At 35.0% G+C, this 23,436-nt stretch overlaps 2 protein-coding genes across 2 annotated transcripts; both read right to left on the reverse strand.

Moving 5' to 3' along the window:
- Window positions 1-14,381: 14,381 nt before the first annotated feature.
- On the reverse strand, window positions 14,382-16,135 carry LOC111060426 (piggyBac transposable element-derived protein 3-like). Its single transcript, XM_022348091.2, has 2 exons — window positions 15,032-16,135; window positions 14,382-14,387 (listed from the first exon to the last, which is right to left on the reverse strand). Exons 1-2 carry the CDS (start codon window positions 16,133-16,135, stop codon window positions 14,382-14,384), a joined length of 1,110 nt encoding a protein of 369 aa, XP_022203783.2.
- Window positions 16,136-16,234: 99 nt separating this feature from the next.
- LOC120351430 (U3 small nucleolar RNA-associated protein 25-like) lies at window positions 16,235-17,604 on the reverse strand. The gene is made up of 2 exons (XM_039428805.1): window positions 17,579-17,604; window positions 16,235-16,943 (listed from the first exon to the last, which is right to left on the reverse strand). Exon 2 carries the CDS (start codon window positions 16,940-16,942, stop codon window positions 16,637-16,639), a length of 306 nt encoding a protein of 101 aa, XP_039284739.1. The 5' UTR covers window position 16,943; window positions 17,579-17,604; the 3' UTR covers window positions 16,235-16,636.
- Window positions 17,605-23,436: the final 5,832 nt, after the last annotated feature.

Below are 23,436 nucleotides of genomic sequence, written 5' to 3' on the forward strand. Positions count from 1 at the left end.
ATAATAAAACAAAGATATTATCAAATTTCACTAAAAATAGTATGACAATATCTTTGTTTTCTTATTATGGAGAGATTTCACAACATCACCATCAATTCTACTAATTTTATTACCTTGATTATAATTATTCTATTTCCCTCCCCGTAGTACTTTTCCCAGATAAAACTGCATCCTTGCACCTGTAAAACCAGGAAAGCAATTTCATTCAACATAGCAAATAGAATTTCTCAGGAGGAAAGGGTTTCTCGATTGAAACGGAACTCTCACGGTGATGAATCCCAGGAAACTAGCGGAGAAGTTTATCCAATTTTCAAGACTCCAACAACTGGAGACCTGTCTTGTGAATTATCATTGGAACTGAAGATGCGAGTGCCCGAAATTACTACCTTCTATTACTAGTGTGACAGTCGGCGTTTGGAAGAAGGGAGAAAGGGTTGTTGACGAGGAAGTTGGAGTTGGCACAGGGCGTTGCCAATCCCTTTACTTGCCCCATTACAACGAGCCGACCCTTTCGTTCTTAGCTGATCCTTTTTTCATCCTTAAGGAAGGTCCTTCCACCGGATGTGATAATTTTGGGAGGCAGACGCTCCGCTAAGCAACCTGGGATGATCCTCTCCAGTCTAAAATCTGTACAAAACCTTTGTATAGTCTACTTGTACTATATTATACTTATACCACCTTTGTATACTTATTTTGATGTGTCTCGCAATGATGAGGAAACAGCCAGCACCTCCTACCGGATATCTGTATCAATTTTAGGTGTAACCAGACGGCTAGACCCGATTATTTTGTAATCAACAGACCTTTTCATACCTCTTACAACTCGCTCCTTGCAGACACTCTATGATTTGGAAACCGGATAGATCACATTCAACTCCGATTATACTTCAATGCCGTAACAAGGATCCCTCTGCGGGAAATCGTCTTCATGTCCAAGGGCACCGTCATTATTCCGTTTGCACAGTGCCAGTTAAAACAATATTTCATATTAAACTGTATTAAATCCATATGAAGACTCGTTTGTTACAATGTGGTTTATTTTTAGTTTAAGACACCTCCAGTTGATTTGATTCAGTTTAAGCTTTTACTGTGCAAACGGACCTAAGAAATTGAATTATTAGAATTGAAATTTGAGTGTGTATCGCGCATGCTCTAGTTTAATCGTTCAAATTATAATCAGTCAGATGAATCCTGGAGCGATTTCATCACAATTTACTGTTCAGTAGGAAGGAAAACTACAAGGAGAATATTAAATTCTCTCTGATTGACTGTACCAACCAACTGATGACGTTGCATTACTATAACCACTCTTATATAAACCGTTAATCAAACTCAAAGTGCGCTTCCCAGTAGCGTTTTCACCTTTTTCAAAGGAAACAGCTTGAAGCCTGAGCGTAACACCATCACAGAATAGATACAGAATGGAAACTGTCAATAAAACGCCTATCTAACCAATGCTTTTCACATGACGAAAATACTGGGCACGTCACGTGATCTTAGGAAGTTCCAATCCTGGTCTTCTGATTGGCTCGTGGCAGTGAACAAGATCAATTGATCCGGATCATTAAAGTGTTCCGAACCTCCCATCAATACTATTACAATGCGGCGCTTCCTAACAAGATGGCGGATTTTTGCGTCAGGGTACTAGCCAAGTTTCCATACTGTATGTATACTGTGACACCATTTCAAAGCAAAAGCTAGACATGATGCTTCCCTTTACGTGAAAGTACTTCTAGAACAATATTTTATCATTCTATACATACAGTGAATTTGTAAGGAACTATAATTCATCAATTCGGTCACTGCCCGTACCTGAATAACTCCGTTTTCTCAGTTATTATTTTTCCGGACACGTGCACAAGGTAGGAGATTGAAACTGAATTCCCACATACACAGCCTACTATAGATTAGAGTTGTTCGCACACAACTGTGACAATTAACAGTGAAATTATGATTCCCATAAATACTTATTGAACTATTACCATTCAGCGAGTATGAATAATCCCATCAGAATTCATGAGGATTATATTTTCACTATTCACTTTCACTGTCGAGTGAATACAGCAGGGGCGCCATTTAGGGGGGCAGGGGGGCCTAGGCCCTCCCCAAGGATCAGATGAATAATAAAAATGCGGGTCTATCTACACGAGTCCTTAGAATCACATACTGATTTGATACTTTTTATAAACAGCAGTAGTATAATTCCTTCTACAGTATCAACAATGTAGCAAAATTGCCTTGAAAGTATGTGTACGGAGTAATAAAGAATATATTTTTCTCTGTGGTATAGTTGAAGCTTAAATATAGAATGGGTCCAATTATTGATGAGGGCACAATAAGTGAGTTGCATAAATTCCAACGTGAGAATTAACAAATTGCAAGATGTCACAGTGAAAGCAAAAGAAGGGCACAATCAGACAATCAAAAATGTATGTACAGAGTTGGTGAGAATTATGGGAACAGCCTAATGTTTCTTTAGCTTTCTAACTGAAAGTTATTTTCCAATTAGAATATGATCCCCAATAAAATTGTTGAAATTGTCATTGTAAAAGAAAAATTCATCTTTTTCCATGATTTTTAAGAAATCTGTTTCAGTGTATTCCTACTTTGGGGCCTCTCTGTAGGCCTATATTTCTAATAAATACTTCATGATTAACTAATAATGTAGGCCTATATGCTTGTATTGATACATCAACCACATTTGTATAAAACTGGAGAAAATGAATATACATCTTCAAATGTGACATTTATGGGGAAACCCAGAACCCTCTATCCTTTGGGAGTATTCCTTCACCCCCTCATACCTCTTGGGTTTTGCCCCCTCTAGCAGTTTGGTGAAATGTCGCCACTGGAAACAGCTTTATTCAACAAAAAAATTAGTTTCGCAAGAAATACAGAGTGGAATTACTGTACTATAAAATCAGTGTTCATGAATTTGAAGATGCGATTCCACATAACATGTGAAACTCATGAGTACTCTAGCATGTGGAACTCCAGACCCAAGTTTAATAGAAGCCCTAGAATATCTCCAACTACGACCACAGAATTGAAATTCACATATTGATTATGTATTACTAAATGGGGGAGTGCTACTGGGAGAAGTCAATGGGCCACACTCACATGAGGGAATGCAGCGTGAAATTATACAAATGTGACCGCATTGCTAGGAGGAGTTTCTAGAGGAGGACTGAGGTGTACAGTACACAGTTCACAGCCTACACATACCAAGACTAGTGGTAGTAGGAGGAGGAAGCTGATTCGAGAAGCTGCTCAGGATTTTCCGACTTTCCCGTATGGATTGAAGGCGTCTGCATGTTTGTCGCAGTGTGTTTAGCAGTATTGGTCCGATCAATGCTCTCTCACTCACTCTATCTTTCTCTCTTTCTCTCTCACTCTCTCTCTCTCTCTTTCTCTCAATCCCTCTCTCACAATCTCTTTTTCTTTCACCTCTACTCCGGCTATTTCTTTCGCATTCTCTCACTTTTCCTCATCTTCCCTTCCCGCACCCTGATTCTTACAGACACTGCAACTTTTTTACTTTCCTTGCCCTATTTATTACCATAGGTAAGGAAAGTATTGCTTTCCAAAAAAATTTAAGGTACCCTAAATTCATGTTTTCTATACGTTTCATTACTTTCCTTGCCCTATTACCATGGGTAAGGAAAGTATTGCATTCCAAAAAAAATTAAGGTACCCTAATTTCATGTTTTCTATACGTTTCAAGGTCCCCTGAGTCCAAAAACATGATTTTTGGGTGTTGGTCTGTGTGTGTGGGTGTGTGTGTGTCAGTGAACACGATAACTCCATTCATAATTAACCGATTGACTTGAAATTTTAAACTTAATGTCCTTATACCATGAGGATCCGACAATGAGAAATTCAATAAAATTCAATTCAATATGGCGGAAAAAATGGCGGATAATGTCTAAAAAACCATATTTTTCACGGTTTTCTCGAAAACGGCTCCAACGATTTTCTTCAAATTTATACCCTAGATAGCTATTTATAAGCCCTATCAACTGAAATGAGTCTCATTTCTGGGAAAATTGCAGGAGCTCCGTAATATTCCTGAGAAGAATGAATTTTGTTAAATTTCTATCACGATTTTCTCAAAAATGACCGATTTTTTTCAAATTCATATCCTGCATAGTTATTTATCAGCTCTATTAACTGGCATGAGTCTCCTCCCTGGGAAACTAACAGGGGGTCCACCCCATCCCTGAGAAATTCACTTTGTAATCTCCATCTCGTGCGTGAGGTAGGTAGGTAGAGCAGTTTCTTCAAAAGAACACATGTCGATATTTTATTTGTAGAACAGCTGTTTTGACAACTTTAAAAAAATCCTCAAATTTCATAATTCGAACAAAGGAAAATGTATGTACTCTGAAAACAATAACAATAGTATAATCATAGTTTTAATTATTTAGCCGCGGCATAATGTTATTCCCCGAAATTATCCTCGTTTAAGAATGAGGCTTATAGATCAATGAGCAAGGAAAGTTGTGTGAGTGTACCACACCAGATTTTTTATGAACTTTTCACAAGTTTCTAGAGCCGCGCTGCTCGCTATGTTCAGAACGTTCATTGCAACCGAAAATCACGTGGAACACTCTCCTAGGAATGATTGAGTGCTACTACTTAAATAATAAAGAATTCAAAGAATAAATTGTATGCTATTCAAAAGCAAGATGAAATGCGTGTTTGAAATGTAATATAATACACTTGCAATCTAATCTTAACGGGTCTCCACGAAGCAGGATAAATAAAAAAATAATCTTCAACTGAAAGAATTGGGGATTGAAATTGATGGAATAATATAAAGCTGCACTTGGAAAATATCTTGAATTGATATTCTCCATTCATTCATACAATAAGTGCATTATCAAAATGAATATGAAAAGAAAACTTCAGATATAACTTATTATTTACTATTATAATGATATTGTCAAAATTTTATACTCCAGGGTACCTGCTCTTGCTCTTGATTTCTTGAAGTTCAATTTACCCATTAGCAGGTATTGGGCATTTTCATCTGTATTTGTAAAAATCATCAATTTGTAATGTAAATCTTTCTACTTCCAGGATTTGCATTGATGTTCTATGGTAGAATAGTATTGTAAATCCCTGGGGCGAAACTCATATTCTATTTTGAAAAGTCTCAGGTCAATTCGTGGAGAACATATAATCAAGTAGCCTACTTTTTTCGAATGAAACCACAAAATCGTAAAATATTTCATTTTGAATGAAACTAAATAGTGTTTCGAAGAATTTGCAATTACTTTCTTATCTGTCTAACTGTTCTCTAGTTTTGAAATTGTTTGAGTAATTTAACAGAGATTAGTACCGACTAGCAGTCAAAAGTTGAGAGACGAAGATACTTTTGCCGAATGTCAAGTGGAAGATAGTCTGGAATCTTGACTTCTTCCCCATCTTATAACATGTTCCCCTTGGAAAAGTATTCCAGACTATGTCTGCGCTCCCTTCCACTATTCGGGTCAAACTACCCCCAAATACACCCCCTGCTCTGTCTCCCTCCTGCATTTTCTACCCCCTGTCCCTTCCACCCCCCCTTACGCAGACAACTCCCCTCTCTTATTAACGGCCGAATGACAATTCGGAATGTGAAGGAAGTAATTTCATTAGGGCTTAATCTGGCCTGATATTGCCAATTTATTCAGGGGCGGCGGCGATTAGTCAAGATTAAGTTCTCATTGCTCCGAAGAAAATTGCAGCATTAAGATGGGTGAGATGTCGACAAGGAATGCTCGACTCGATAAAATGAGACAAACCTGAAAGAAAAGTGTCTGCGATAAGACTCCCCTCTCCCCTCAACCCTCGATCTCTCATCAAATGGGATCAATAGCTGCTGTAAGCACCAATTATAGCGGCAAGTGAATATACTGCAACAAGGAATAAGGGTAATATAAAAATATAAAAAAAAAATTGAAAGGCATCGAAATACTTGTACAGGACTGTACTGTTGCATAGGCTCCTGACATCTTGGGTGAGATTTTATGAGGTACTTTTCACCCTAAATAATTCTGAAACAGACAAGATGAGATTTAAAACCATTGTACCACTCATTCTGATACATTGTTCGGAGAAGAGCAATTATTATTGAATAATTTTTCGTTCATATAACTAAATAATTAAGCAAACGTAACAACATAGGACCTGACAAACATAGACAAACATAGACAAACGTAACAACGTTATAAACATTTAAGAGACAAACATAGACAAACGTAACAACGTTATAAACATTTAAGAGACAAACATAGACAAACGTAACAACGTTATAAACATTTAAGAGTCTATGTTATTTCCTGGTTGAAATTGTAAAATTTAGCTGAGGATTTGATTTGAATACTAGCAATGTACCTAGATTACATTTTAGTATTCTAGGTACATTGAATACAAGCCTTAAAACTTCTCTTTGCTAAAAGGAGAAGATATGAAGTGAGCTAGTTGTCACTGGTAGCCTAGCCTACATTCTTCCTCTTGATTAACTTTTCATTGTCCTCTACTATCAATTATAATAGTTGTGAAAATCTAAATTCAAAATCGTGGAGTTCGAATTATATGGAATAACGAATGTTATTATTTTTTGTGTAGTTGAGAAGTTGATATTGTAGTAATTATTCATATTGAATGAAAAAGATTAACAAATTGTCAAAAAACCACTGATTAAATGATAATTAGAAAGACCGGTTTCGGTTATTACACCATTGTCAATCTCTGATAAACTGATGGTGATAAACTGAAAGAAGTTTATCAGAGATTGACAATGGTGTAATAACCGAAAACGGTCTTTCTAATTATCAATAAATCAGTGGTTTTTTGACAATTTCTTAGTCTTTTTCATTCAACAGAATGCTATTATAGTTAAGGAATAGGCCTACAGTAATAATTTCGGAGATCTGGTGAGTGTCTGTTATGTTGAATTTCATCCTGAACTTGGTAAGATTTCGCTGCTGCGCTCATTGGTTCCATTCCACCAGACTTTCTTATACCATTCCGCACCGCATCCATTACTAATTCACGATGTAAGAGTGACAACATTATTTCAACAATATTTGTGTGTCTCTTAATTCTAACATGACCTGAGTTCGAACTGGCACTACTACTGAGAGCTTTGACATTGCTTTGGGTTACATAAGATATGATATGGATTCCAGGTTATGATTATTTCATTCCATGCGATTCCATCAGCTACAGTGCTCCCACGAATAATTTGCATGGAAAGGTACTGGAAGAGATGAGTGAAAATATTATTTCAAATTCAAATTTGACATTGGGCAAGTCAAGAGAATAACGTGGATGACTGACAACCCAGGCTTTTCATAGAGAGGTTTCTTATCAGGAAACCGGAGATCTCTCATTGTTTATTTTATTATGTTTCCACAATTACATTTTTGTGCAGATGGGATCCTTGTATGGGTGTTTCCTGGACAGTGAACAAACCAGCGAGTGAATAAATGTCTGTATATTCATATATTATACGATTTCTATTATCATATTATGCTTAATTTTACATCTTATTTTCTCTTTTATTTCACAAGTGTTATATTTTTTGACGTGCTCATACGATGTAAAGTTGTTCTGGCGATAAAGAATCTTGAATCTTGAATCTTACATCATCTATGTTGAATTGAATTTTATGTGAATGAGCCACCACAATCAACCTTCTACAAACTCGCTTCAGCATTATACAGAGTTATCATAGGGGAATGGTGCGGTTTCGAACATTGTTTAAAGAAGAACCAAATTACTCCCAGTTAATGTTTTTTATTCACCTAATTTGTCGTCTGAAACAGTTTTTTACATGATTAATAACTTTCAATAAGTGCGCCCTTAGTCGCTCGACAAATGTCCAAACGATAATAAATTTCTCTCTTAACATTCGATAACATTTCTTCGATTATGGTTGTCATTGGTTCTTTAATCCTGTTTTAAAGTGGTTCAGTTCGCGATTTCTTGTGAATAAACAATGTTTTTGATGTAAATTTACAAGAAAAAATCTACCTGAACCACTTAAAAACAGGATTAATGAAGCAATGACAACCATAACCAATGAAATGTTAGCGAATGTTTGGAGAGAAATTGGTTATCGTTTGGATATTATGTCGAACGACTAAAGGCGCACATATTTAAATTTATCAATTATGTAAAAGACTGCCTGAGACGACAAATTAGATGAATAAACAACATCAACTGTAAGTAATTTGGCTTTTCTTTAAACCATGTTCGAAACCGCACCATTCTTTTATGATAACTCTGTAAAAGTAATCTCAATAAAGAGATTTCCAATTTCCAAAGCTTCAAAACTGCTTCATCTCAATGACGATACCATTTCAGTCCTATAGAGTAGAGAATAAGAAAAAGTACGTATGATAACAATTAAAATGTTAAATGATTGGAAAATCTTATCTTTGTTTAATACACTCCAGAGTCCAGACCAACATTGATACATTGGTGACCCACTTTGGAATTTCCGGTGATAGATTGGACATAATTAATTCTCAGAACTCTGGAAGTAAATCATGGTCTGATGGATGCATTTAGTTGTATTCAGTGATTGAATATCTAGACATCCGAATTAATTATACCCACTCACTATCAGATGCTGAGAGGAAGTTGATAGTGACATGTCGGGGACATTGTGGTCGAGAGCTGAGAATATTTGGGCTAACAATAAACATTTTTCGGGCGGATCGGAAGCAGTTCTCCACAACACGTAGGAACGGGATGCCGAGTGTGAGTGGGTGCGTGCGAGAAACTGATCAGAGTGGGTGTAGAGCAGACCGAGAAAAGAATGAAGAATAAATAATAATGCGCCGGAAAATAGAATCAGCTGAAAAAACAGGATTCGATGACAGAATGGATTTGATGGTGGGGGTGGGCTGAGTGTAGGAGGGAGGGGTGGTGCCGTTCTCTTAACCCTGAAAGTTCATTCTGTGCAGCCTTCAACTCTAGTGAATAGCTGAGAAAAGGCGCTGTGCCCAAAACTATATCCAAGGTCAGGTTCAACTCGTTTATCGCTCCGTTGGCATCTATCACCAGTCACCAGCTTGTAGTGCTTTTTATCGAATATTCATAGACTTCTTCTTTATCAAAAGCTCCCACCTTTGCTTACCATCTTTTCCCTTTCATTTTATTCATCTCAACAGCGTTTTCTCATATTCCACTCTTCAGGCTTATTTTTGATGAGACGTTCATGAGGAATTCTTCATTCAATACAGCATGAGGAAAGAGTATGGGAATTATATGAGGAATTCATGATCTAATACAGTTAATAGAAGATTATAGTATGGAAATTACATGAGGGAGTCTTTTTTTGTATTTGGAACTCGCTCCTCACTCACAGGCACTTGCTCATATGAGGAGTTTTCTTCACATTCAATATTGTATTATCTTGTATTTTGTAAAAGAAGAAGAAAATAAACCAATTTCAATTTCAATAAATTCATAAAACAGTATGAGAAAAGAGTATGGAAATTATAATTATGAGCAATTCATAATCCAATACAGTAAGAGAAAATGAAAGTATTCAAATTATATGAGGAAAATTCATGAACATGAAAATCCATGATCTTTTTTATCGTGTTTAGATTATAATAGAATACGAAATATTCAACAATGACTGGCATCTTTTCTGAGAAATCAAATTGAAATTTATCAGTCATGTTATCACATTGATATCTGATAGCACAATTAACATTGAATATTGGAATATATTCTTCCAAAAATATCTAAGAATATTTGCTCCGCTGATAACAAATCACTATCTATCAATTGTGTAACATGCTGTAAATATGAGGCACAGTTCATCCCACGCACTTAGAAAATATTCATTATCATTGATTAAACCAAAAATATCTATTGATTAGTATATAGGCATAGATAGGAACCACCTACCAGAGTCTATATCTATAGTAATAATATTTGTTGAATTATCAATCAGATTTCATGATCATTTATAAATAATAATAATATTGGTATCATATAAATATTCATATGAATTTTGATTTAGCGAGTCCTAATAGAAATCAATGTGGAATTTGAAAAGCAAGCATCATGACCTCCAATGGGTTACAATGTAACAATGAAAACTTCCACCCCACGTCTCAAAACATTCTTGGTTATCTTAGTTCATCGATTTTCAGTTCATTTGATGAAGATTGATTATTGGATCGATAAGGTGATGTTGGAGATCCTATATTATGACTGCTGAGAGAAGGAGGACCTATGTGAGACAAATCAGTGGATAAGAGTTGTTCGAAAGTAGAGCTTTTCGCTTGTCAAAATAATAAATTCGACGGTCGGATATAGATCGGAATGTAGAGCCGCAGTTTGTAATCTGCTTTATATCGGCGGATGCAATCTGCGAACGTGGATGTGGATCATCGGTGGGGAGGTCCGTTATGTGGAAGGACCCGGGTTCGAACCCCGCGGCTAATCAGAGTGTCTGGCAAACCGGCTCCAAGTTCAACCCACGCGCCGGGTCGAACTGGGACCGAGACCATCTGAGACTCACACTGACCAACATTGTTTACAAACAGCACTACTTCCTCGATTTCTATTCGCGGCCCGATCAGCTGTTCTAATTGACGTTTGCTCTTTGTGCAAGCGGTGTGCGCGCGTGCGGGTGTCACGCCCATTTATGCCTCATACCTACTCCACCACCTCCTCCTCCTTACCTTTTCCTGTTCCGTCGCTAATCTGCCTCCCCCTCAATCATAACATCCTCCTCATCATGCTCTTTTACCAAAATTACAGATAAACATAACTTAATTGGCGAAAAGATCAAAGTACCAGCAGTAACGCTATCATTGTCAATCCAAACCATTGTGTGAAAAATATTATTACAGTATAATCCTATTATATTAAACGAGCAATTTGTGGATATCTGTTTATATTTTTATATCTGGTTATCTAGTTATTTATGTTTAACGGATCTCGAAAACGGCTCTAACGATTTTCACGAAATTTGGAACATAGTAGGTTTATGATATAAAAATTTGATTGCACTAGATCATCCTTGGGAAAACTTGCTGAACGACATTAAAAGGATAATTCATCCTTGGCTGAAACAGCTGAGACTTTCATCGTCTGTGGATAGTAAAAAGTGAGCGATTGATTCTGTGGAAAATCAAAATATCGCTTCCCCGAAATTCATAAGCTGACGTATAGCCAGCTGTAAAATATAAACACGATCATTTTAGAGAATTTTGTTCTGTTCATCAATAAATAAAAATAACGAGCGAAGCTAGGTGCCCCGATATTATAATTATTGAATAGATTGAGAAATTGTCAAAAAATGCACTCTATTTTAATAAAAATTTGTATTTCACAGTAGCATGCTTATAGTATAAAATACAGTTTCATTTTTTGTGAGATGATGCCCATATTGACTGATGTGAAAAATTTGACTAAATTGATTCAGAGATTTACTATTTTGGAACTATTTATATCACAATTAGGGATAGCGTTGGACTGAGCCTGTTGACCGTTCCTATAATGATTTTTGTATTATTCCATGTATGAATAAAAATACTTGGCAGTTTCATATTTTCTTAAAATGTATGAATTCAGGGCTACTTTCTTTTATTTATAAAATAGAGTTATAGTACCCTTTGACGATGGTGTGGAAACTGAAACTAGTTGTTATAATTTGTATTCTCAATCTATTATTTCATTTATTTTAAAGGTTACTATAATTATATTTTATATATAAAAATACATTAGTTCCTGACTGATACGTTGATTGAAGAAGAAATGATGATGAGCTATTACATATTACATTTATTATTGAGCTATTAAATATTTCAATGATAACATTTTCAAGTACGTTGTGAACCACCTGTTTTGTTTTGTTTTGTTCAATCTAATATAATACTACCATCCTTCATATTTCAACACTACAGTCAATAGAACACAACAGATATCATTTATAACATACATTAATCAAACATTAACCAACAAGGAAGTCTGCTAATCTGTAAGGACACAATACAATGAGGAATTCTCTAAGTGTTTTTGAACTCCTTCAAACCCTCAATTTTTCTTATGTGAGATGGAATTGAATTGAATATTTTCATTCCCATATTTCCTGGAAATGATTTGAGAAGTCATATCTAATTTTTATGGGTGTTGAGCTACCCTCAACCAGTGACTCAGTCAACAATAATTGCTCACTTGTTAGCGTTGATAACAAGTCTTTAAGGTATCACCATAGAAAACTTCTATCGTTTTATTCTCTGGTATCACGCTGACCACTGGGCGGAATAGTCAGTCATTAGTCACTAGACTATAGGCAATATGACTGTACTCAATTCATTTCAATGAGATTAATCATGTACTTGTACAAACATCACTTTTGTCAAATAGATCAATAAATTATAATGTATTCCTATTCTTTCATTACCTTGGTTTGATCCCAGTTTTTAGCAAACAGTGTTTTGATATTGATTTTCTTTATCAATATCAAATTAACAAATAGTCATGGCTAAGTAGGTTTCAAGCAACCCATGAAAAGAAAAGAGGTTGAAGTTATTTCATTCATCAATATTTTCCATTTGAAGAGTATTTCTGGTCGGGAAATCCGATTTTAATAATATAGATCTTCAACAACTGAAAATTTGGCATTGATTTCTCTTCAACACTTGGAAATTTAGCATTGATTTCATCTATTGATTTTCATTGTCAGAAACTATTATTTGAATATATAGGACTATATTTTGACGAGTCAAGAAGAATCAGTTCACAATGATGATCCTATATTTAAATCATTTATGAATAATATCAAAGGTAGTCACTGTACTGCTGTTGGCTCAATGACCTCTACTCTGAATCTTGAATCTCACTGTGTCTGTTAAAAGTAGTGTAGGATCAGCACAACTTTCTCATTAAGAAAAGCTTGCAAAACCTTACGAGGTGATTGATCTTTACAATATATTTGCGTAGGCAAAATCACTTATGAATATTCATAACGTCAAGCTAGACTGATCGGTTATAAATTTGAATATTTTTTCAGTGTTGTTACATTCATACACGTGTGGGTTTGACCTTATTATTTGAATATAACAATATTACTTGACTAGAATATCTTATTGGACAACATTATAATCTAATTCGAATATTGCCTAGCCTTGACTGCCACAATCTACATTCTAACTTACATTAGATTTTGCATGGAAAAGGATCATCTTCCACACACGAGAGTAATTGATCTGAATTAAATATGCTTTTTAGAACCAGATTAACCGATTTTATCGAAACTAACGATACTATTCTGATGATTTTAGATTGATGAACAAAAAATGAATTATTGCTTTATTTTCTTTCAAGAGGTAGGTTCTCTCTATTTCTATTGTGTCTAAACCAAGAGTCTGATAAAACCAAAAGCGTTCTATGAAAGCAAAACAGCTCTGTACTTTTTCATTGGATAATTAAATTCGCCATATTCTCTCAATTCATTCTAGGATATCTCACAGCGAAAGAGGGTGTAGCCCGGATTATTTTCATGATCAAGTTATATTAACTACAGCTACAATTTCATCGACATTTAGAGAATTCTTTTCAGACTAGATTGCAATAGAAATTGAAAAAAATTGCAGAATATTTATTTTGAAATTATTAATAATGACTGGTCGATGTATTTCCAATTCTTGTGACAATGATATTATATTTATGGAAACAGAAGCATTTTCAACTCTTTCTGAATCCATTGGCAAAAGATTCTGTGAATTCAAAGCAAAGAGAATATGATACTCTAAAAAACTCTATGACTCAGATTAAACAACCTCATCACATCACTCTTCATCATAGATCACTGGAAATTGAAAAATCGAAGTACCCTTTCTTAACTTTTCAATTCCTAGATAAGTAAAAGTAGCCAAAAAGTCAACATAGAATCACTGTATAAGCAAATTTTTTTATTGTTGTGATGTCTAGTGTCAACATTATGACAATATTGCTCAATAATTTTGTTTTTGAAGTGCATAAAAATACCTACAAATGCAAGCCTTAGCAACCCTTTAGAAACCTTACTTGAATAACTTATGATATTACCATTAAGCCGGGAGACGGTCTAACGATGATTGATATCCTCTTCAGTCCCACACATTTAAATGTGAGTATTTTTTGAAAACCTCTTGTTTTGGGCTTAAATATGTATAAATAGATATAAAAATTCAAATTTCAATTTTTTATCATTATCCATTTTTTTTATTTAATTTGTCCACATATGTGGACATTAGGCCTGTACAACAAATTACAATAAAATTTAAGTTATAAACATGAAGTCTCAGTTCAACTAACAATGATAGTTTTACTGACATTTATTGAGTTTTAAGCTAACAATAAAAGACAAAAAAATACTACACCTGCAAAAATACAATATAAGTTATAAAATTATAAAAAAATGAAAAATAATTGAAAAAAAAATTATATTTGTGGAAATTGAAACTGTTTGTCTTCCAAAACACTTTGCAATTTTAAATTCAATAATGTAAAGTGAATTGATTATTCCAGTGATTTGGAACCCACCTAAAACTGTAGGTCGAAACTCATCACTCATCATCATCCAGTCATCCACCCCATTGCCCACGCACAAGTCACAAGACTCATGTGGGCTTCATCCAGACAAAAAAGTTACAGGGATTTTCAAAATACAAAAAATGAAAAATTAGGTTATAATGTTCTCAAATTTTTATAACTAATTGCATAAAAATGTTCTATTAATAGTTTATAAAAAATAATACAAAAAATTTTAAACCTTAAAAATACAGAATAAGTCATAATACAAAATACACTACCAAAAATCCAAACTTGCAAAATCAAAAATTAGGTTATAAAGTTCTCAATTTTTTACAACCAATTGCACAAAAATGTTCTATTTATGAAAATCGTAAAAACAGTTTCTGTCTTTCAAGACACATAAATACACATTACATTCTGCACATTTAATGCGTGTTTTTCCTGTGCAGCTTGGATTGCGGCACCGTTGTGCATCCTTCAAGTCTATTGCCTGTGGTAGGTGCAACGCCCCTTGACTCCTTTTTTCAGGCAATGGAAGAGAAACATTCCCAGGTCTTCCAGCTTTTCTCTTAGCACGTGGTTCTCCATCTGAGTCTGTTTCAGAATCAAAGATTGGCTCATTCTTGTCCTGAATAAGAAGTTGTGCCATTCTCATTTTGAAAAAATGAAGATCCATTATGCTATTTTTTGGAACGGCTGCCTTCATGCAGTCCTCTCTGTATGTTAGCCAACTGTTAACACAGGCCATATCACAGAAATGCTCGAAAAATCGTACAGTCCACTTTTTAGTGCGGTGATAGGACCTGTAATGAGCAATCATGCGATTGTGCAGATCTACTCCACCCATGTTAGTATTGTACTGTTTTACAATACTGGGCATTTGAACATCCACATACTGTTTCTCAGCTCTTGAATATCGTTTAGCTAATGAAAGTGGAGCTTTGCCATGAGCAGTTGATGCCATAGTAATAGTTTTATTATCCACCCATTTAAGGAGGAGAACACTCTCATCATCTCTAACTACAACATCACATGCACCTCTTCCTTCAGCAGTCAATTCAGCATCTGATTTGAGATTTGTGTTTGGAAACCTTTGCTTCATTGCTGTACCAGTGCCTGAAATTCCTTTCAGCTTGAGTGCATCCAACAGAGCTATTCCTGTGAAAAACCTATCAAAGTAAAGGTGTGTTCCAGGCGGACATGTTTCAGCAAGTCTTAGTACAGCTTGACCACCAGTTCCCAATTTAAGAGGCCCTTCAACTTCTGGGACTAGTCTCGTCGTATTCTTCCCCTGATACACCTCAAAATCCAATATCAGTCCTTGTTTAGATGAGAGAACATAATTTTTTAAACCTGTAGGGTTTGGTTTTCTAGGAACGAATTGACGAAAGGCGACGTGCCCTGTAAAGGGTATCATCTGCTCATCTATAGATGCTTCAGCTTCTCTTGGAATCTTTAAAACAGTGCTCTGAAATCTGTCAATTATTGGCCTCACCTTCCACAGTTTATCATGTGCTTTGGCTTCAGCAGTAACATCATTGTTATTTACAACATGGATTGCTGCTCTGAATTGGAAATATCTGTCTCGAGTCATGGCATTAGCAATAAGGTCTACTCTAAAGAATGAATCCCAATAAAGGCGTATTCTTGGATATCCAAGGGTGCTCATCAACATTGAAATGCCGACAAATGCTTTCATTTCATGCAAAGTAGCCTTCAGCTCCCTACCAGTTGACAAGTGGAAATAAATATTTGTTTGCTCAACCATTAAATTAAAAAAGTTGTCATCAAAATATTCTAAAAAGTATTTCAATGGGTTCCAACCCTCTCTACTACAGTGCTCATCAACAGGAGGGATGAACTGTGGGAAATTATTATTCAAATTTCTTCCAGACCATTTTTCCACACGCCTTGTTGCATTACCCCTGCCCCTTCCTCTTCTATGTGTAGTCTGTGGAATTCTCCCTGCTTGTCTGTCTAACCTCCTACTCTGCTGTCCTCTTCCTCTTCCTCGTCTTCTTCCTCTCACTCCTCTTCTTTGGTCACCCTGCCCTTCTTCTGGAATATGGATTATTTCTTCATCACCTCCTCCTTCTTAATTTTCATTGGTGATAGGATTATCTAGATTTGAAAATAATGGATCATCTGAATTTTGATTCAACTCATTACCTTGTTCATCTTCTGAGTTAATTGGATTGTTGATAGCAGCTTCGGTAAACTGGATGTCTTCTTCTTCCTGATCTTCTGCTTCATCCACATCAGGCTCCTCCTCATCTGAGAGAGTGAAAGTTGGGTCAGCATCTGTATCATCCAACTCAATATCACTGTTATCGAGAAGTTCCAGAAGCTCCTCATCAGTGAGATGGCGTTCAAAGAGTTTTGATTTCTTCCTTTCTGCCATTCTGAAAAAATAATGTAAACAGATTTAAAAATGATGATACATTTATTTCTGAGCTACAGTGAATTTTCAATAGAAATAATATAATCAATCTTCTAGTAATAAAACGACATGCAGACTTTTGTTTTTTAAGTATTAACTTTAAAAATACTTACATGGTGGAAAGATCTCCAGTCATGTAAGTATTTGTCTAAGTTAATACTTAAAAAACAAAAGTCTGCACTTCATTTTATTACTAAAAAAGTGAATATAACATTGCAGAATGTAATAGATAGACAAAATCAAGAAGAAATATTATGCTAGAAAATATGTACAAATTGTGTTCACATAAGTACAATTAAAATTTAGTAGATACCATAAATTCTTTTCCAAAATATGTATAGATTTATAATAATGAAGACCTAATGTCCACAAATGTTGACAAATTCCAATCTACCACTTTTTCTATTAAGACCCAATGTCCACACATGTGGACAAATTCAAATCTACCACTTTTTCTATTGAGACCTAATGACCACACATGTGGACAAATTATTTTGTCACAACTTGCAACTTGCATCAAGAACATTGTAAGAATTAAAAACAAGCATTAACATAAATTAAATTAGGCTATGAGCTAATACAGAACAAAAAACTTACCTCTTGATCAAGCTAACCTCAGAACAACGTGACAACAGTTAGTAGCCATTTGCATCTGACTGGACTGGTTCAAAAGCGACACTAGCGCTGTTGTGTCAATTTGTAGAAAGGTATACAGAAGGCTGTGGTTACTTGTCTGGCGGCGAATACGAACTCCTACTAAATTTAAAAATCATAGAAAATATGTCCACATATGTGGACAATGGGACTGAAGAGGATATAAAAACATTTCTATTACTATTAAACAGGAAGATGAGAGATTGAAGTATATTGGAGTAATTTGAATAAAATCGAGCTAATAACTATGACAAAAATTTAATTATCATTCTAAAAGCAGTTGAAGTTCATAGAAATGCCTGCAAATACAAGCCTCAGTGCCTTAGTTAGAAACGAATTAAGCCTGGAGACGGCCTATATTGGTATTAAAACATTTATATTACTAATAAACAAGAAGATAAGATATTGAAATACATTGGAGTAATTTGAATAAAATCGTCTAATAACTATGACCACAATTTAATTATCATTCTAAAAGCAGTTGAATAATTGGATGAATCAGCTAGTTTAGATGCGTCGCTGTTAGAAGGTGAAGGATGCTGTTTACTGGATGATAGCACTTCTACAAAACAACTGTTCATCCCCTTTGATTCAGGTCTGGGGCAAACCAACTGCTCTCTCCAACTCAAAGCACTGATTCCCATAAATACCAATTTAAAATTTACTGTACGAAGTGTAGGAAGAAGCTTCATAGAAAATTAAGAGTGCTTCAAAAGGTTGTGGGGCGGCGAAATTTCCCCATTTCGGTCGGAGTTGAAGAGTCCTCTCCCGGAAAAGGCTCAATTGAAGCCAAGTCATCCGAGAGCTTTGAGATCTATAGATCACAACGACCCTTCTGGAATCATTCACTAGTGAGAAAGGCCTTTCACAGAAAAAAGCACCCCACTTTCTTTCCCTCAAATTAGGCTCTAATTTATGTCTACTCCAATTATTTTCAAAATCCAGCAATCGTTTTCGCGTTCACATACTGCCAGAACTCTCTTATAGAACGTTTATTTATTACTTAGTTTACAATGGGACACAACTAAGGTTGGTATAGACCTTGGGAACAATCATCAGTGTCAATTCATTCATGATTCCTCCCCGTATTTGCACAAACTTCTATCGATGTGTAAAATGTTGTATGTATGCAACTGGAGTACATAAATTATTCAAAATTGAATCTTGTCTCATATCACAATGTTATTCACGATCAATCCGATAGATACTATTTGCTAGTATTGACCAAAAGTTAGTATCCATCATTCACGTTATACTATTCATAAATATTGAAGTAATTTCTAGGTAGGGGGCCTTAGGGGCATTGATCCAATTTGAAACAGTATATTATTGAAGTAATTGATTAAGCCAGTACATCCTGAATACTATCTATTTGATGCGGTCTATTTCGTGGCGGATTGCACTAAAGCAATGGTTGGCATTTCTGTAGGTACAATTTAGCTTGTTTTTGTGGGAATATTATTGAAGTTTCATTTTGGAGATGAAATCAAGAATACTGCAGTCGGCAACCCTATGAAGATTCAATCCTATGTCGATACAAAGTAAACAATACTGGCTCTCGAACAGGATTTTTGAGAAACTTCATATTATTTTGTTGAATACGAGCACATGCTAATCTGAATTTGAAGAGTAGCTTTGAATCTTCAAATCTTCATTTAAATTAGAAATATTCAAGTATGATGATACGATACAAATATTTGGGAAGCTGCAAAAAATATCCATACATTATAGAAAACCAGTTCAAGCTTCAAGACACCTCGACACAAGCTTCTGCCTTCCTCTTCTTCATAATTTAATGAGAAAATTCATTCCTAATAATTATTTGTAAATGCATTAGATATTATTATCTTGAATACTTGTTCTATTACTTACACTTCAGGTGTCAAGTCTGTTTCACTTTCACTTACTGCAATTGAAATTGAAAGGGATGGAAACATTATTTCTCAGACAATATTTGAATTAATTAGTTGAATCCACTAAATCCTTAGTTGAATTAATGAAATTAACGTTTTGGTAGAGAGTTAGTGGGAAGGATACTTTGAATATTCTTTCCGAAGAATGGACATTGATATGTCCAAAGATCCGCCAATTTATGTAGATGCATAACAATATTATCTATTTTATCTATAGTTATTACAAATTGCTTTTTTTCATATCATATACAGCTCAATAATTATTTTCTTAATTTATATTTCGTAAATTCATATATAATTTTTCTGTATTGTAAGCTTTTGTATATAAGTGTATAAGCCAGTATAAATTGTAATCTACATAAATAAAGTACTCAATCAATTAATTTGTAGTCAGATCAAAAGAGTAATCTCCATATAGCTTGCAGTTTGACCAGTCTTCATATTTTAAGCAGTGTCAGAGAAAACTCATATGATAAAACTTGTGATTGTTTCATTCAATGGCAGGGTTTTAAATACCATAGAATTGATAGAATGCATTCATTATTCATGATAAGCCAGATCTTGTAGAATTCAATTCTTTTATATTCTGTCCATTCTTCTCTCACTTCGCGCCTCTCAGAACAAAATTCAAGAACAAACAGCTATTCTTCCACCAACTAAACATGTTTCCAAAAGCACTTGAAAAGCGATTCAATTTTCTTTCAAGAACTTCAACAATACTCGATACCCTCATTATTTGGAGAGCTGCTTTTGTCGAAATGAAGTAGATGCTCAAGAGTGTATTGTTTATGAAATACAAAGGCAGTTCCAGTAAATGGCCGAAGAACAGTCGGAGCTAGGAGTCCTCCAGCGATCGCACAATGGCAGTGCAATGGCACTATTCACACCTAAAACGAGAAAGCTGAGAGATTGAGAATGACCAAACTTTGTAAAACCATTGTCAGCCAAAGTGACACTTGTGATTGTGCCCGAAAATGGATGTCAGCCCTGTTGGATGTCCCGTTCAACAAAACTGGTTTTTGAAAAGGCACTTTTAAAAGAATTTCAGCTCTTATTTAGCCACCATCTGCTTCCCAGCCGAACGCTTCAAATACAGTTCTACTTGGATCGTTGAGAGAATGCAAGGAGTATGTTGTTCCAATTTTGAAATACGAGAGCAGTATTGAATATTGAGTAAAATTCTTCATCCAGAATATTTTTTTTAATTTATGAGATATTGTCTTTATGAGATATTTGGTTTTTGAAAAGGCACTTTTAGAAGAATTTCAGCTCTTATTTGGCCACCATCTGCTTCCCAGCCCAACGCTTCAAATGCAGTTTAACTTGGATCGTATAGAGAATGCAAGGAGTATGCTGTTCCAATTTTGAAAAAGAAGCAGCATTGAATATTGACTTAAATTCTTCATCCAGAATATTTTTATCTATTTATTATGAGATATCTGTCTGTAACGACCCATTCAGAGCAGCTGTTAATAAAATAAAATTCGCCATGATAGCCAACCTCCGCCATGGAGGAGGTACATGAAGTAGAAGATGAGATATCTTCCTGTCGATTGACAATCCATATTACAATGGATTCAGGACAATTCAGGACATTTATTATTATATTTACAGCTCACTCCATCGCAATTGATCACCCCAGGTTTCACTTTCAATTGTCCTCACCACAAATACGATGTCCTTGGTTGTCCTCTGAAACAATGAAAAACTTCTTGAGGATATAGTCAGTTTTCAATAAGTTATCTAGTTCCAGTTAAAGACTATTAAAAAAACCAAGTAAATACTCACTTATTTATATTTTTCCAATCAAGTAGCAATATCTTGACTTATATTATTATGTTGACAATCAAGGCCAATCACTCTGAGTTGAGTCCCACAAATCTTCAAAATTTATGGACGTATATGAATCATTATGATTTGCATTATTACTTTACTTCGAGAAACATTCTCTGCAAGGTAGAGCTGTATTCAAGTAGTGAAATTCTGTATTACATATTCTTCAAGAGCAGCAAAAGATGTTATTCATAATAAGCTTGGAAAATATAAATTCACACAACTGTTATTTGACAAAATTTCTGTATGGTATATATTGATTGATCTCTTGAAAAATCAAGTAGTATTCACAAATAATTATGAACAACAATATATTAATATCATGAGTACTGTGATGTATTTGCTACTGGTAGATAATCAAGTTTAAATGAATTTGCGATTTATTTACTAAACAAATTCACGGTTTTGAATAATTGTAGCGGAATAGCACAGCAGGAGTGACGGGAAGTTTCAATTAGATTTCCCAGGTTGAGAAAGGAAATGGAACACTTTCGATCAGCAGCATGACCGAGGAGGAAACATAAACAAAGAAAATAAAGAGAGTACAAATTGTCAGCTGTGCGTCATATATGTTAACTATTGTATTTCACTGAGGTTACATTTGCGTGAGCTAAGTAGTTAAACGTAAAATCAGCATTGGCGCCCGGAGCAGTACAGAGTACAAGTTTTCCTTCTCCCTCAAACTCCTATCAGTTCACGTTTCACAAGTTTTCCTTCTCTCTCAAACTCCTATTAATGTACTCATTCATCAGTCGGCCGTTAACTTTGCACGGGAGATTCGCGAATCAACGGTCAGAAAAAGGCAACAAACGCTAGTAATTAGTCAGCCCCCTGCAACCTGAAGCAATTCCGCCTCGTAAAATACGACTGTCCTAATTGCCACTATTTTATACAAGGTTCTCGAAATTTTACGCCAATCTATGTACAACCACTGGTACAAACGTATACCTGATTATTCCTGATTACGAATTCAATGACCACTCTCAGTTTTTCGTGATTCGCTATTATTCATCACACTAGTACACCGAGATTCCCTTCAAACAGTCAGCATGCCTTGTGAATAGCATCAATATCCTTGCCATTCAACCATCACTGACAGTTTAAGGTGAATGTTACTATAGTGTAACAAAGGTTGATACCGATCCAAAGCCAAAATAGGTTGATCTGATTGCATTTTTATAGGCTGACTCACAATGAATGGAAAGTTCACCTAATATGAATGGGAGCTGTCAGAAAGTATAAATTATTAATCCAGAATATCATGAAAATCATTATATTTGTGAATACTACATAAAAATTGCTGGAAAATGTCCTTTTACATTGTTTATTAGTTTCACAGTGTTATAATACATGAACAAACACGTAAATAACACAAGATATTGGAAAAATTGTTGTCAGAACATCGCTGGATCAAATCTGAATGACAGCGGTCAGAAAGCATAAGTAAATTACCCAGAATATCATTCGTGAACTGGAGACTTCAAGAAAAAGTGCTGGAAAACGTCCTGTTACATTATTCATCAGTTTCACAGTGTTATAATACATGAACATGTGAATAATACTAGATATTGTATTATAACTATAATATAGTAGTATATCCTATTATATTAAGCGAGCAATTTCTGTATATATCTGGTTATTTTTATATCTGGCTATTTTTATAACTGGTTATTTATGTTTCACGGATCTCGAAAACTGCTCTAACGATTTTCACGAAATTTGGAACATAGTAGGTTTATGATATAAAGATTCGATTAGGTCTCATTCTTTGGAAAACTCGCTGAACGACATTAAAAGGATAATTCATCCTTGGAAAACAGATGATAATTTCGTCGTCTCTCGATAACAGAAGATGCGTGTGCCTGTGTGGGAGAGAGACAGATTCATTTCCAGCTGTGTAATCATAATCAATCAGCGAGAAATTTTATCTAGCTAGACAATTTTTAATCGATTTGAACAACATAATCTGATTTGTTGACATGACAATATGATAATCCTCCTAAACTACAGTATAATATCATAATTTTCAAAGTTGATCATTATTTGAAAGTTTCA

This window comes from Nilaparvata lugens, chromosome 5 (genome assembly GCF_014356525.2).
Source record: "Nilaparvata lugens isolate BPH chromosome 5, ASM1435652v1, whole genome shotgun sequence".
NCBI lineage: Eukaryota > Metazoa > Arthropoda > Insecta > Hemiptera > Delphacidae > Nilaparvata > Nilaparvata lugens.

Bases quoted from the DNA above. Each gene is read 5' to 3' on its own strand.
- LOC111060426 (XM_022348091.2), bottom strand. From the start codon at position 16,135: ATGACTCGAGACAGATATTTCCAATTCAGAGCAGCAATCCATGTTGTA.
- LOC120351430 (XM_039428805.1), bottom strand. From the start codon at position 16,942: ATGGCAGAAAGGAAGAAATCAAAACTCTTTGAACGCCATCTCACTGAT.